The sequence below is a fragment of the Puma concolor genome, unplaced genomic scaffold (genome assembly GCF_028749965.1).
Source record: "Puma concolor isolate L17-30 unplaced genomic scaffold, mPumCon1.1.hap2 unalloc_scaffold_39, whole genome shotgun sequence".
NCBI lineage: Eukaryota > Metazoa > Chordata > Mammalia > Carnivora > Felidae > Puma > Puma concolor.
This window is the reverse complement of record NW_028240246.1, coordinates 58812-72344: the sequence shown is the minus strand read 5'-3', so window position 1 is coordinate 72344 and position 13533 is coordinate 58812. Positions and strand designations below refer to the sequence as shown.

Below are 13533 nucleotides of genomic sequence, written 5' to 3'. Positions count from 1 at the left end.
CTTCTTAGAGTTTCAGTGATATACCAGGCTTCCTCCTGCCATAGCCTTTACATATAGTCTTTTCTTTTCCTGGAGCATTCTTCCCCTCCTAGTGAATTACTACTTATACTTTGGATCTAAACTCAACTCTATTCTTTAAGGATGCTTCCATGACTTTTCTGACTAGGTCAAGTTCTCATACACTCTCACAGCACTAATCACAGTTGCAACTTTTATTTCTTATATTTTTTAAAAAGTTTTTCAATGTTTATTTTTGAGAGAGAGAAATAGAGTGTGAGTGAGGGAGGGGCAGGGAGAGAGAGGAAGACACAGAATCTGAAGCAGGGTCCAGGCTCTGAGCTGTCAGCACAGAGCCCAATGCGGGGCTCGAACTCACAAACCACGAGATCACGACCTGAGCCAAAATCAGATGCCCAACCGACTGAGCCACCCAGGTACCCCTATTTCTTATTGTTTTGTGAAGATCTGTATCTCAGATAAGACGAAATACCAAGAAAGCAGATATCATGTGTACTTTTGCTCAATATTGTATCCTCAGTACTCCATACAGTGCTTATGGCACATATTAACTGCTCAACAAATATATGTTGAATGAATTAATAAGTCTCACCCTTCACTCCATCTCCTCCAACCAGAGAGAATAAGATTTTTTCATTTTGTCATTTTTAATAACCTGGCTGTGACTTAAGGTAAAATTCCTCATTGGGGAGGTCCTTGTCTTTTGACTAGGAAAATCATTTTAACAGGTATGTTTGATTATGAGAGCTAAAGCCTATTGGGAGATACCTAGTTTGAGCAAAAAGGTAAGGTAAAGTACTCTATATAAGAAAACGACAGGAACTTAGAATACAACAGTGGCTAATCGGCAGCTGGAAGAGGAACACTGAGGGAACCTGAGAGTGGATGGGGTTCTAGCAATCAATAGAGAGTGGCTGTAGAACTCTAGGACAATACTATGTAGTGCTTGCTGTGCTATAAAGAAATCCCTGACTCTCATTAATTTCAAGTTATCTAGTAAGAGTTGGTTATATACAATAGCCTTGTGTTAGTCATATGGTGGGTCTATTTTCTTTTTCAAGGAAAAAGGTCTGTAGGTTCTGTGTTAGGTAGGCTTGGGGTGGAGAGAAGATAGCACCTATAGGATGTGATAATGTGAGAGAGATCAGGAGTCCACGGGAATAGAAAACAAAACGAAAATCAACTGCCAGCGTATAAAGCACTCAGGAATCTTCAAATTTTGGAGGGAGTATTGATTGCTGTTCATATAATGTATGGTGTGGGGTCGGGGCTATTTTACTTAAACATTAAAGGAAAGGACACCCTCAGAATGCCAAAAGTTTTGGGTTACCCCGGTAGTGGATATGGATTCTTCTGTGACAGAATTTTGAAGTAAGGAGTGATATAAGTCAGTTATCCCACTAGTGGAAGCCGTAGCACCCTGGTATAGGTACTGTTTTAACATCTTGTTTTTGTATTTGGTTTGGTTTTTTGGAGCAATACTGATACCATGGAGAATATCTTCATGAGTATGCATGATGAAGAGGAATGCCGCTGGAATTTGCAAGGAAGTCCAACAAGCATTTGCTTCATTAAGATCTGGCAAGAGGAATATGGAAAATCACTGTGTGACAGTTCTGGTAGTTTGGTTTCTGAGATAGGATATTGGTGCAGTAGTTTTTTCTCTCGTGGTATTTACCGATCTAGTAATTGAACTGGGTGAAAAGTAGTAACTAGCACGATTTTTGATGAGAAGGTCTTTGATATTGTGGAGCTATTGTGGAGATTATGGAAATGTGTTAATAGTCATTTTACACCTTCAAAGTAATGTTGCCCTGAATATGACTTTGATGATGAGGATAATTTTTTTTCACATTAGATAGTTACATTTTCCAGGTTGAATGGAAAGGAAAGTTCCAATATGAGCTTCCTCCAGAAGGACAAATGTAAGAGTGGGAAGCTGTTTTGAACTTCTCTTATGAAGTAAATGCTACCTGTAACTATACTGATTGTCTCAGTCTCAACCAGGAATTATTCATTGAGGTTTTGATAAGCTAGGTAGGGGTCAAAATAGTAATTTCAGATTCTGTAATGCTTATTTGGCCACCAGAGACTATATAGATGGATAGTATTTGTCTTAGAGGTGTGTGAGAAATGTTTGTCATTGCATAGAAGAAGGAATAAATTTGAGCGAGAGCTAGTAAATCTGTAAATGGTTGGCTACTGCATGCTCACTGCAATGTTGGACCTCTTTCCAGAAAGGGGAGTTCTTTAAGTAGAGACCAGATATAAACAATACAGCCTTCTCCATTGGATTAATTTATGGATGATCCAACAGAATACTTTTCACTGATCAAATTCAGGAGTTTGAGGGCTGAAGCCTTGAATGATTTTAGGACTTATGCTTTGATCTAAGAACTTGGGATATGGACTCTACAGAAGTTCCAGAAGTTCACTGGGGTGTTAGAACCACAACCAAGAACAGAATGAGAATAAGTACCAAGAAAATAAAAAAACAGAATGTAAGAGTGGCGCCTGGGTGGCTCAGTCAGTTAAGCGTCCAACTTCGGCTCAGGTCATGATCTCGTGGCTCATGAGTTCAAGCCCCATGTCAGGTTCTGTGCTGACAGCTCAGAGCCTGGAACCTGCTTCAGATTCTGTGTCTCCCTCTCTCTCTGCCCCAACCCACTTGCATTCTGTCTCTGTCTCTCTCAAAAATAAAGAAACATTAAAAATTAAAACAAAACAAAACAAAACAAAACAAAACAAAACAAAACAAAAACCCAGAATGTAAGAAGCAGTTCTAATCAGAAGACAACTTAACATCAATTGGGCTAGCACTTCTTTGGTTGGTCAAATACTTACTTGCTTTGCAGTGATTTAAAGTCCTGGACCTGACATAGCTTACCAATTTTTAAAGAAGCAGAATGAAGCAATCTTACCCAACACCGAAACCATAGTGTATATAATAATTCTTGGACTCAAAAGGCACTTTAAAAACTGGCATCTTCTGGGGCGCCTGGGTGGCGCAGTCGGTTAAGCGTCCGACTTCAGCCAGGTCACGATCTCGCGGTCCGTGAGTTCGAGCCCCGCGTCAGGCTCTGGGCTGATGGCTCGGAGCCTGGAGCCTGTTTCCGATTCTGTGTCTCCCTCTCTCTCTGCCCCTCCCCCGTTCATGCTCTGTCTCTCTCTGTCCCAAAAATAAATAAAAACGTTGAAAAAAAAAAAAAAAAAAAAAAAAAAAAAAAAAAAAAAAAAAAAAAAAAAAAAAAACTGGCATCTTCTTTTCAGGGTCTTTGCTTATGCTTATAACTGAATAGTTGATTTTTTAGGCATAGGCTGAAGAACGAACCTAGTATTTTTTTTTTAAATTTTTTTTTTCAACGTTTTATTTATTTTTGGGACAGAGAGAGACAGAGCATGAACGGGCGAGGGGCAGAGAGAGAGGGAGACACAGAATCGGAAACAGGCTCCAGGCTCTGAGCCATCAGCCCAGAGCCCGACGCGGGGCTCGAACTCACGGACCGCGAGATCGCGACCTGGTTGAAGTCGGACGCTTAACCGACTGCGCCACCCAGGCGCCCCCCTAGTATTTTTATAAGTAGGTAAGTCAACACCTGGTCTTTCTCACTCACCTTGGATGTCAAGCGAAGCCAGACATTTGGAGGCAAGAACTATTGGGTGTCCAATTGGAACAACATTATTTGAGGTCACTGTCTCTGACCCCATTCTCTGTCATACACTGTCCAAGAAGGAAAATGGTTTGAGACAGAGGCAAGGGCAGGAATGGTAGGAAGTTATAATTATGGGAGTGCTGTACATGTGTAAGACGCCAAGTAAATGGTTTACTGCTATCCACAATGTAGACATTGCATGATTCTTTACAGCCTTTAGTATATTTATTCATTCAAAAATATTTTTTTAATTTAATTTTTTATTTTTTTAAATTTACGTCCAAATTAGTTAGTATGTAGCGCAAGGATGACTTCCGGAGTAGATTCCTTAGTGCCCCTTACCCATTTAGCCCACCGTCTCTCCCACAACCCCTCCAGTAACCCTCAATTTGTTCTCCATGTTTACAAGTCTCTTATGTTTTGTCCCCCTCCCTGTTTTATCAAAAATAATTTTTAAAAAATAATTTTTTTAAAGTCTGTTTATTTATTTTGAGAGAGAGACAGTGCAAGTGGGAGAGGGGCAGAGAGAGAAGGAAAGAGAGAATCCCAAGCAGGCTCTGCACTGTCAGCGCAGAGCCCAACGTGGGGCTCGAACCCATGAACTCTGAGATCATGACCTGAGCCCCAATCAAGAGTCAAACACTCAACTGACTGAGCCACTCAGGTGCCCCTCAAAAAAATTAGTTTTTAAGTGCTAGGAAGTATATAATTTGCTAGGCATTGGGGAAACAAATGACATCCTGTACTCTTGAAGAGCTCACAATCCAGTGAGAAAGACAAAAGAGCTAAAACTTGAAATTCTACCTATAGTAAATTCTCAAAACACTATTTATTAAATGAATGAAATATTAACCTGATTACCTAGCTGTGGAGCTTAAAATGTGACTAATTTCTTTTGATGGGAAACTCTTTTATTAAGGGAAAAAGACAATAATGGTCTTTTATGTTTCAGTGTGTACTGAGCTATTAACAATTCTAGATATTATTCACAACCTCTGTTCCTACTTTCACACATCTCTGTGTTGTTTTTGTATTAGAATGGGATGGAAACTAGATTTGTGTTCAAAAAAGAAATAACAGTACTTGAACTTACTCTTTCTATTACAGGTAACCACATGGTGGATATTAGAGATATTCTATTTATTTTGGATGAACTACAGCACCAGTATGAAGATTTTTGTAAGTGAGCTCTCGTTGCTACAGCAAGTATTATTTATAAATAAGTTGCCTTTAAATTAAATCCTAATTTGTAGGTTTTATCATATGGACTCTGAAAGCCTTCTCTGACCCCATGACTCTAACTCTTTAAAATTTTTTTTTTAATGTTTTATTTATTTTTTGAGAGCAAGAGAGACAGAGCGTGAGCGGGGGAGGGGCAGAAAGAGAGGGGGAGACACAGAATCCAAAACAGGCTCCAGGCTCTGAGCTGCCAGCACAGAGCCCGACGCGGGGCTCGAACTCACACACTGCGAGATCACGACCTGAGCTGAAGTTGGACGCTTAACCGACTGACCCACCCGTGTGCACCCCCCCCCCCCATAGATAACTCTAAACTCTAACTCTTTAGATAAAAGTTTAAATCCTAAACATACCTAATCAGTATTGATTATGTAACTACCATAATTTTCTTTTATCTTTCCCTTAATATTTTGCAACATGAAGTCAACTTTAAAACAAAATAATAACACTAAGAAAAAAAAACGTAATTTGCAACTTGTGGGTCATTCTGACATCCTGACATTGACAGTTAAAAATTTTTAATATAGGGGTGCCTGAGTGGCTCAGTCAGTTAAATGTCCAAATTCGGCTCAGGTCATGATCTCATGGTCCGTGAGCTCAAGCCCCTCATCAGGCTCTGTGCTGACTGCTCAGAGCCTGGAGGCTGAGGCAGATTCTGTGTCTCCCTTTCTCTCTCTGACCCTCCCCTGCTTGTGCTTTGTCTGTCTCAAAAATAAATAAACATTAAAACATTTTTTAAAAATTGTTTTTAGTATATTATTCAGTATCATTCATGATTAGTTTTGTTTTTCTTCATTAAGTACGTTTTTAAAAATCTCTTCCTGTTGCACATGGTGTCACTCCCTTTTCTTTCTCTGTCCGGACATCCTTTGGTCAAGATTATCTATGTGTATAATTTTAAGCTCAATTTGGCTCAGTTGGTTGAGCGTCTGACTTCAGCTCAGGTCGTGATCTCACGGTTCGTGAGATCCTCAGCTGCTTCGGATTCTGTGTCTCCCTCTCTCTCTCTTCCTCCCCTGCTCACAGTCTGTCTCTGCCTCTCTCAAAAATAAATAAAGATTTCAAAAGATTAAAAAAAAAGAATTATATAGTTCTAATAAACTTGCTACAAATAGAGCAGCCTCTTGCCTGATCCTTTCCTCAGTTTCTCCAGAGGCAAACATTTTAGCTGATTACCTGATATTTGTTTTCATGACTGTAAATAACATGTTTGTATTGCTTCTTGTTGATTTTTTTAAATTTTGGGTAGACCTAGTAAACTCCCTAATATGAAAAATAAGGATTTAGCTCTGTTTCATTTTCCCTGTCCCCACCACATCCACTTCCCATACCTATCCATCCTCCTAATATAGTCATAGGGTAATTGAGTAAGTTTTAATTCTGTATTTATGTGAATATATTTATGTACACACTATTCACTGCTGAGCCACATGTAAGTATCTTGTGGCTACTTTCTCTTTCTGTACAATTTTTCCCTCTTTGAGTTGTCTTACTTACTTATTTGCTTGGTTTAAAAAAAAAGTATATATATTACTGATTGAAGCTTAAACTCTGCCAACTGTCTAAATATCCTCTTCGTAAGTTTGTCTGCACAAGGTATTCTAGTAGTTTTGTCTTCTTGAAGAAATCTTCTTTAGAGTATTTTGATGTTCTTCAGTATGAATTTGTTGCCCTCTACATTTTGTGTGCAACTGTCATCTTGAGATCTTTCTTCATTAACATGCTGGAGACTTTTCACTTCTCTCCTCCTATGACAGATTCTGTCTTCGTATTTTATGGATGGTTTGGGTACAGAATTCTAGATTGTAAATAATTTTCTATGTTTTCTAGTTTTCAGTATTGCCATTGAAGTGCAAAATTTTCTGACTCTTGACTTTGACACTGATTTTTTTTTTTTTTCAAGCATATAGGATATTTTCTAGTCTTCTGAAAGTCTCCTGGAAAGAAGTTTCTTTGTAACGATTGTGCTGAATACAGCGTCCTTTGATTCTGGAAAATTAAAATAATTTGTTGATGATTTCCTTTCCTCTATTTTTTCTGTCTCTGTGGAAATCTTGATATTTGGATATGTGACATAATGGGATGATTCCTTTTTTTTTTTTTTTAACCTTTTTCTCTTATCTCTTTGTTATGCTTTATTTATTTATTATTTATTTATTTATATTTATTACACGAGTGGGAGTGGAAGAGGGGCAAAGGGAGAGGGAGAGGGAGTCTTAAGCAGGCTCCACACCCAGCGCAGAACCCAACATAGGGCTCAGTCTCACGACTGTGAGATCATGACCTGGGCTGAAATCAAGAGTCGGATGCTTAACTGACTGAGCCACCCAGGTGGCTTCTGAGAGAGTTCCTTAAATTTATCTTCCAATGCTTCTATTTCGTTTTTCATTTGTACTTTTAAATTTCCAATAATTTCTTTCCCCTCTGTTATTGTATTATAATAGCCTCCTCTTATTTCATGGGCATTTCTATTGTTCCACAAACAATATCTTCTGTTGCAACTACGAACTTCTGTTGCAGTGCTTTCGAGATTTCCTTTTTCATTCATATTCTGTCTCCTCCAAGGTATTTTTTTCTGTTTGTTTTTCATTGTAGAACTGTTCCTCAAATGTCTGGTGATCTTTGGTTGTCTACTCATATTTGAGAATGGTGAACTCAAAAGCTATTTGGAAGCTCTGAGACTGAGGGCAAAACTAGCTGATTATGAGCTGTAGGATAGTGATTCTTAACCAGAGATGATTTGGAGATTTCCCCCACCCCCCACCCTGAACTTCCCCTTCCCCCAGGAACATTTGGAAACATTTGGAGACATTTTTGGTCATCACAATCTGTGTTACTGGCATCAAGTGATGAGAGGCCAGGGATGCTTCTGAGTATCCTACAATACACAGGACAGCTCTCTCAATAAAGAAGTATCTGTCTCTGGGGCGCCTGGGTGGCGCAGTCGGTTAAGCGTCCGACTTCAGCCAGGTCACGATCTTGCAGTCCGTGAGTTCGAGCCCCGCGTCGGGCTCTGGGCTGATGGCTCAGAGCCTGGAGCCTGTTTCCGATTCTGTGTCTCCCTCTCTCTCTGCCCCTCGCCCGTTCATGCTCTGTCTCTCTCTGTCCCAAAAATAAATAAACGTTGAAAAAAAATTTAAAAAAAAAAAGAAAAAAAAAGAAGTATCTGTCTCAAAATGCCAGTACTGCTGAGATTGAGAAACCCTGCTATCATCGGCTGGTCTGGCTGGGCTATTTGCCTGGAAAACCCTTAATATGACTGTCTTTAGGGTATATTTCCTTTTGAGATGGTCAGAGTGTTCAAAGAAACTTTGAATATCCTTCCCGGAGGTATAGCCTTGCTTCATAGAATTCCAGGTGTTAAATAAGACGAAAGACTGAAGTTCCCATTATTCAGTGTAAGCCTCCCTCCGAGTTTTGCAGGTAACACTCCTACCCTCTATTGTGTTTAGTATTCCATAATCCAGAGACCTTGTGTTTAACCCTTTCTGATGAATTGTCACTTTCCTGCTGGAGTAGGAGAAGATCAATAACTGGCTGTGCCCAGTGGATAAAAGTGAATATCTGGCCGTGTGAAGAGACCCTAGGTATCAAATTACTACTTAAAGGGATTTTAACCAGTTCTTTCTTTTTAGCTTCACTCTTACCCTCACTTTTAGACGTACCTAAATGCTACTAATTTATGAGCTTTTGGAGTTTTTGTGTTATGAATTGGGTTGCTTCTTGGCTTTCCCCATTCTGCCTTATGGTTCAGCCTTTTCAGGTCTACTAAGTTCATCCGCTTTCCAGATTCCAAAATTTAATTGTAGTAGTTTCTTTTCCTCTTCTTTTTGTTATTATGGATTTGTGATGGTTTAAAAATTCCTTTAGTTTATTTTTGAGAGAGAGAGAGAGAGAGAGAGAGAGAGCGAGCCGGGGAGGGCAGAGAGAGGGGAAGACACAGAATCCAAAGCAGGCTCCAGGCTTCAAGCTGTTAGTACAGAGCCTGATGTGGGGCTCCAACTCACAAACCGCGAGATCATGGCCTGAGCTGAAGTTGGACACCTAACTGACTGGACCACCGAGGCATCCCCAAAATTCCTTAGTTTAAATGGAGTGTTTTGGGGCGCCTGGGTGGCGCAGTCGGTTAAGCGTCCGACTTCAGCCAGGTCACGATCTCGCGGTCTGTGAGTTCGAGCCCCGCGTCAGGCTCTGGGCTGATGGCTCAGAGCCTGGAGCCTGTTTCCGATTCTGTGTCTCCCTCTCTCTCTGCCCCTCCCCCATTCATGCTCTGTCTCTCTCTGTCCCAAAAATAAATAAACGTTGAAAAAAAAAAAATTTAAATGGAGTGTTTGAAGGCTGTTCAATTTGCTATTTTTACCTGAACGTTTCAAAGTTTATTTTGAGGGGCACCTGGGTGGCTCAGTCGGCTAAGCGTCCGACTTCGGCTCAGGTCATCATCTCACGGTCTGTGAGTTCGAGCCCCGCATCGGGCTCTGTGCTGACCTCTCGGAGCCTGGAGCCTGTTTCGGATTCTGTGTCTCCCTCTCTCTCTGACCCTCCCCTGTTCATGCTCTGTCTCTCTCTGTCTCAAAAATAAATAAACGTTAAAAAAAATTAAAGAAAAAAAAAAAACAAAGTTTATTTTGAATTCTAATTTTGTCTTTGATGTAGAAGTTTTTTCATTAATTATTCTTTTCTGACATAGATATTCCTAATAATCACATACCCACTCCCATGCATAATAATTCATGTTATTCATTCTTCTGTATCTTTGCTGATTTTTAAAAAAAATTTTTTTTTTTAACGTTTATTTATTTTTTTGGGACAGAGAGAGACAGAGCATGAACGGGGGAGGGGCAGAGAGTGAGGGAGACACAGAATCAGAAACAGGCTCCAGGCGCCGAGCCATCAGCCCAGAGCCCGACGCGGGGCTCGAACTCACGGACCGCGAGATCGTGACCTGGCTGAAGTCGGACGCTTAACCGACTGCGCCACCCAGGCGCCCCTCTTTGCTGATTTTTTTTACTAGTTCTGTTATAGAGAAAGGAACATTGTCTCCAAATATAATTGTAGATTTGTCTATTTCTCCGTTCAGTTTTGTCAGGTTTTGGTTCATGCATTTTGAAGCTCTGTTGCTAGGTGAATTCACATTTAGAATAGTTCTATCTTCTTGGTGAGCTGATTCTTTTATCATTATGCAATATGTATGTGATCACTGGTAATTTTCTTTTCTCTCAAGTTTACTTTTTCTGATTCTAATATAACTCCAGTTTTCTTTTGATTAGTGCTTAGATGGTAAGTATTTTCCATCCTTTTACTTTTAACCTTCTTATATCACCAGTCTTGAAGTGTTTTGTAAACCACACAGAGTTGGGTGATGTTTTTTGTATTTATTTGTATAATTCCTATATTTTAATTGGAGTGTTTAAATCATATGTAATGTAATTACTTATACATTCAGACCAGGTATACCATATTATTATTTGTTTTCTATTTTTTCCTCTGTTTTTCAACCATTTTATCCCTTCTTTTTTGGGGAGCATTTTTTTAGTATGTGAATTTATTCCATATGTATTTTCACTATATCTCTGTATTTTTCCAGTGGTTGTTTTAAGGATTATAGTATACATACTTAACCTTTTCTAGTATACTAAAATAAATATTTTACCACTTCAAGTGGAATATAGAAGTTTTACCATTATATAGACCTTTTTACCCTCCCTCCGTTAAGCTGTAATTTTATTATGTATTACCACTATACACACTGAAAGCTTCGGACAATGTTTTATAAGTTTTGCCTTCAATGATCAAACATATTTTAAACTTCTAAGAGGAGAATAATAGTCTATCATAAAATCAAGTATTATAACATTTGAAATACTTTAAAATGTGTTATTCAAATGTAAGGTACTATTCTGAGCCGTCAGATGAATTTTATAAAGGAAGCCCCAGTGGGACATTGTATTAATATCTTTCTGAAGAGGTTATTTTATATATAAACTATTTTTTCCCACAAGTACTGAGAATCTTTAGGAGAGTAAATATTTGTATTCTGATGTTAAATTAAAAACAATTTTTTTAATGTTTATTTTTGAGAGAGAGGGAGACAGAACGTGAGTGGGGGAGGGGCAGAGAGTGAGGGAGACAGATTCTGAAGCAGGCTCCAGGCTCTGAGATGTCAGCACAGAGCCCAATGTGGGGCTCAAACCCATGAGCAGTGAGATCATGACCCGAGCCGAAGTGGGATGCCCAACGAACTGAGCCACCCAGGTGCCCCTGTATTCTGATTTTATAAGTAAAAATTTCCCCACTCCAACTTCCTTATACTTCAGTATGCTCATAACTAAGGGATTTGTAGCTGTATTGGCATATTTAGCCTATAATCTTTCAAAATTGGCAGAGTGGGGAATGAGAACTACAAACTTCAGTAGGCTATCACTTTTGATTTGGTGTAACTTCAAATAGCTTTGGATAAAAGAATTTAAATATATTAAACCAGAAGATTATATTTAAAAATTTTTTTTCAACGTTTATTTATTTTGGGGGGGACAGAGAGAGACAGAGCATGAATGGGGGAGGGGCAGAGAGAGAGGGAGACACAGAATCGGAAACAGGCTCCAGGCTCCGAGCCATCAGCCCAGAGCCTGACGCGGAGCTCGAACTCCCGGACCGCGAGATCGTGACCTGGCTGAAGTCGGACGCTTAACCGACTGCGCCACCCAGGCGCCCCCAGAAGATTATATTTAACCTAGTTAATATTTCAGTCTTAGTTATCAGCTCTGTTAGTTTTTCAACATATTAACCTTATTTAACTTTTTAAACTGTGTTTATTTAAGCAATTGATAATTTCTTGAATAGTTTTCATGAGGACTTAGTTGTTACTTTTTAAAAACTATTACAAATGGTACAGGTAAATAGAATAATTAAATATGTTTCTCTTGCTTAGCAGTTATGGAATCATCAGCCTTGGATGAGTCTACTTCAAACAGAAAGTTATCAAATATATCAGAATGTTATCCACAGTATAGGATGAAAAGCAGTTTCTCTTCCAGACTACGTGAACCATCATTATTCCCAAAGTTAAATAGAAAACACCTCCAATATCATAAAGTTATGGAGGATAATGATTACCTTGAATTTAAAAGATCAAAAAATCCTTTGCAAAGAAAAAAAATCCTAAATGGGGTTGATAGCAGTGATATAGGATTCTGGGAACCATATTCAAAGGATGGCATAAACTTTAAGAAAAGTTCAGAGAAGATTGAAATTCATGACTCAAAGTCTACGTCACATAGCTTGAAGAGCATCACAAGCCTCAAAAAGTCTCTGGATAAAAGTGATCATTTTAGTACCCCCAAACTTCAGAAGCCAGCTGTGAGAAGGCATTCCAGCCTCCTAAAACAGGTTTCGTCGAAAGAAAAGATTGCAGTGAATGCTCTGGGTCAGTATCATATATGTAAGTCAAAATATAGGTCCTGGAGTTCTTGAGTCATCACAGAAACAAGCTGAATTAACCATTGATTAGACCGTTGTTTGCATTTCATTTGTCAATACTAATGAGTAATCACCACTTCTGGTATATAGACCAGTGTATGTAACACTGTGGTTTTAAGTTGTGCCTTTTCAGATGGTTGTGTTCCCTTTTTCAGATGCCTAACTTTGACCAAGAAGTTTATTCAGAGATTAATCCAACTCACTCAAGTTCCCTAGAAATAGAGGGCCTGTTTTCTTTTGGAAATGCTTGTTTTATAATTTTTAAGCTAAATATGTAAGGAGTCTATGTGAAATTTTTGTTCAGGTTCCATCATTTAAATATATGATATCCATATCCAATATGATATGATAATGCTTCAGATATCATCTCTTTTGGACATGGGAATATGAGGAAAGATAAAATAACTACTATTTTACAGTTTGGTTCCCCAGGGCGTTATGGTCTTTCTCCAAGATGAGCAAGGTTTTCCAACCAATGTATAGTTTCCTCCTTCCGTGGTACCTCTATCACAGAAGTCCTGTGTGTGGAACTTAATTAAATACTCCTTCCTATAGTCCTTGGCTGAAGTTACTTAAGTTGTTTATTTTCTTGAAAGAGACTTATCTTTTTATTGCATTTAATATTGAAGGCAATTGTTAAAATGAGTGCTTAGTGAAATACTAGTGGTTCTTACACAGTAATACATATTTTAAACAACTCAGTTGAACAGAAAATGTGCTCTTTTAAGGAGGCACAACAATGTTCTTTCTGATTCCTTTACCGATACGCTACTATTACTCTGTGCCTCATTCCTAATTCTGAGTTCTTTATATTCCAGTAAGATGAAAACCCTTGTTAAAGGAACAGTGGAGTAGTAGGCATTTAGCCCTTGGGTAGAAGAAGCCTGTGGAAGAAAGCGCTTATCTATCTTGCTGGTGTCGCCAACCTTTGCCATACTTAATATTCTTTGTAAAGAGAAGTGTGAAATCGTTTATCTGGTATAACTTCTCAAGATAAATTGATGGTAATTGAACATTTCTGAAATGTGACTGTCATTGGATATACATTTTAAAAACATTTTTAACTTTTCATTGTTATGATAATTTTTAAATCATAAGAATTACACAAAGGGAAAGACGTTTCTATATACTCTTCATCTCGTTTTCC

The 13533-nt window shown here is 38.7% G+C and overlaps 1 protein-coding gene across 1 annotated transcript in view; it reads left to right on the top strand.

The window, feature by feature from the left end:
* Positions 1-13533, top strand: part of LOC147571217 (EF-hand calcium-binding domain-containing protein 13-like) — a 78225-nt gene that overhangs the window by 18894 nt on the left and 45798 nt on the right. The window contains exons 5-6 of the mRNA XM_086696523.1: positions 4779-4850; positions 11839-12333. Coding sequence (XP_086552649.1) covers positions 4779-4850; positions 11839-12333 — 567 coding nt within the window. The remainder of the gene's footprint in view (positions 1-4778; positions 4851-11838; positions 12334-13533) is intronic.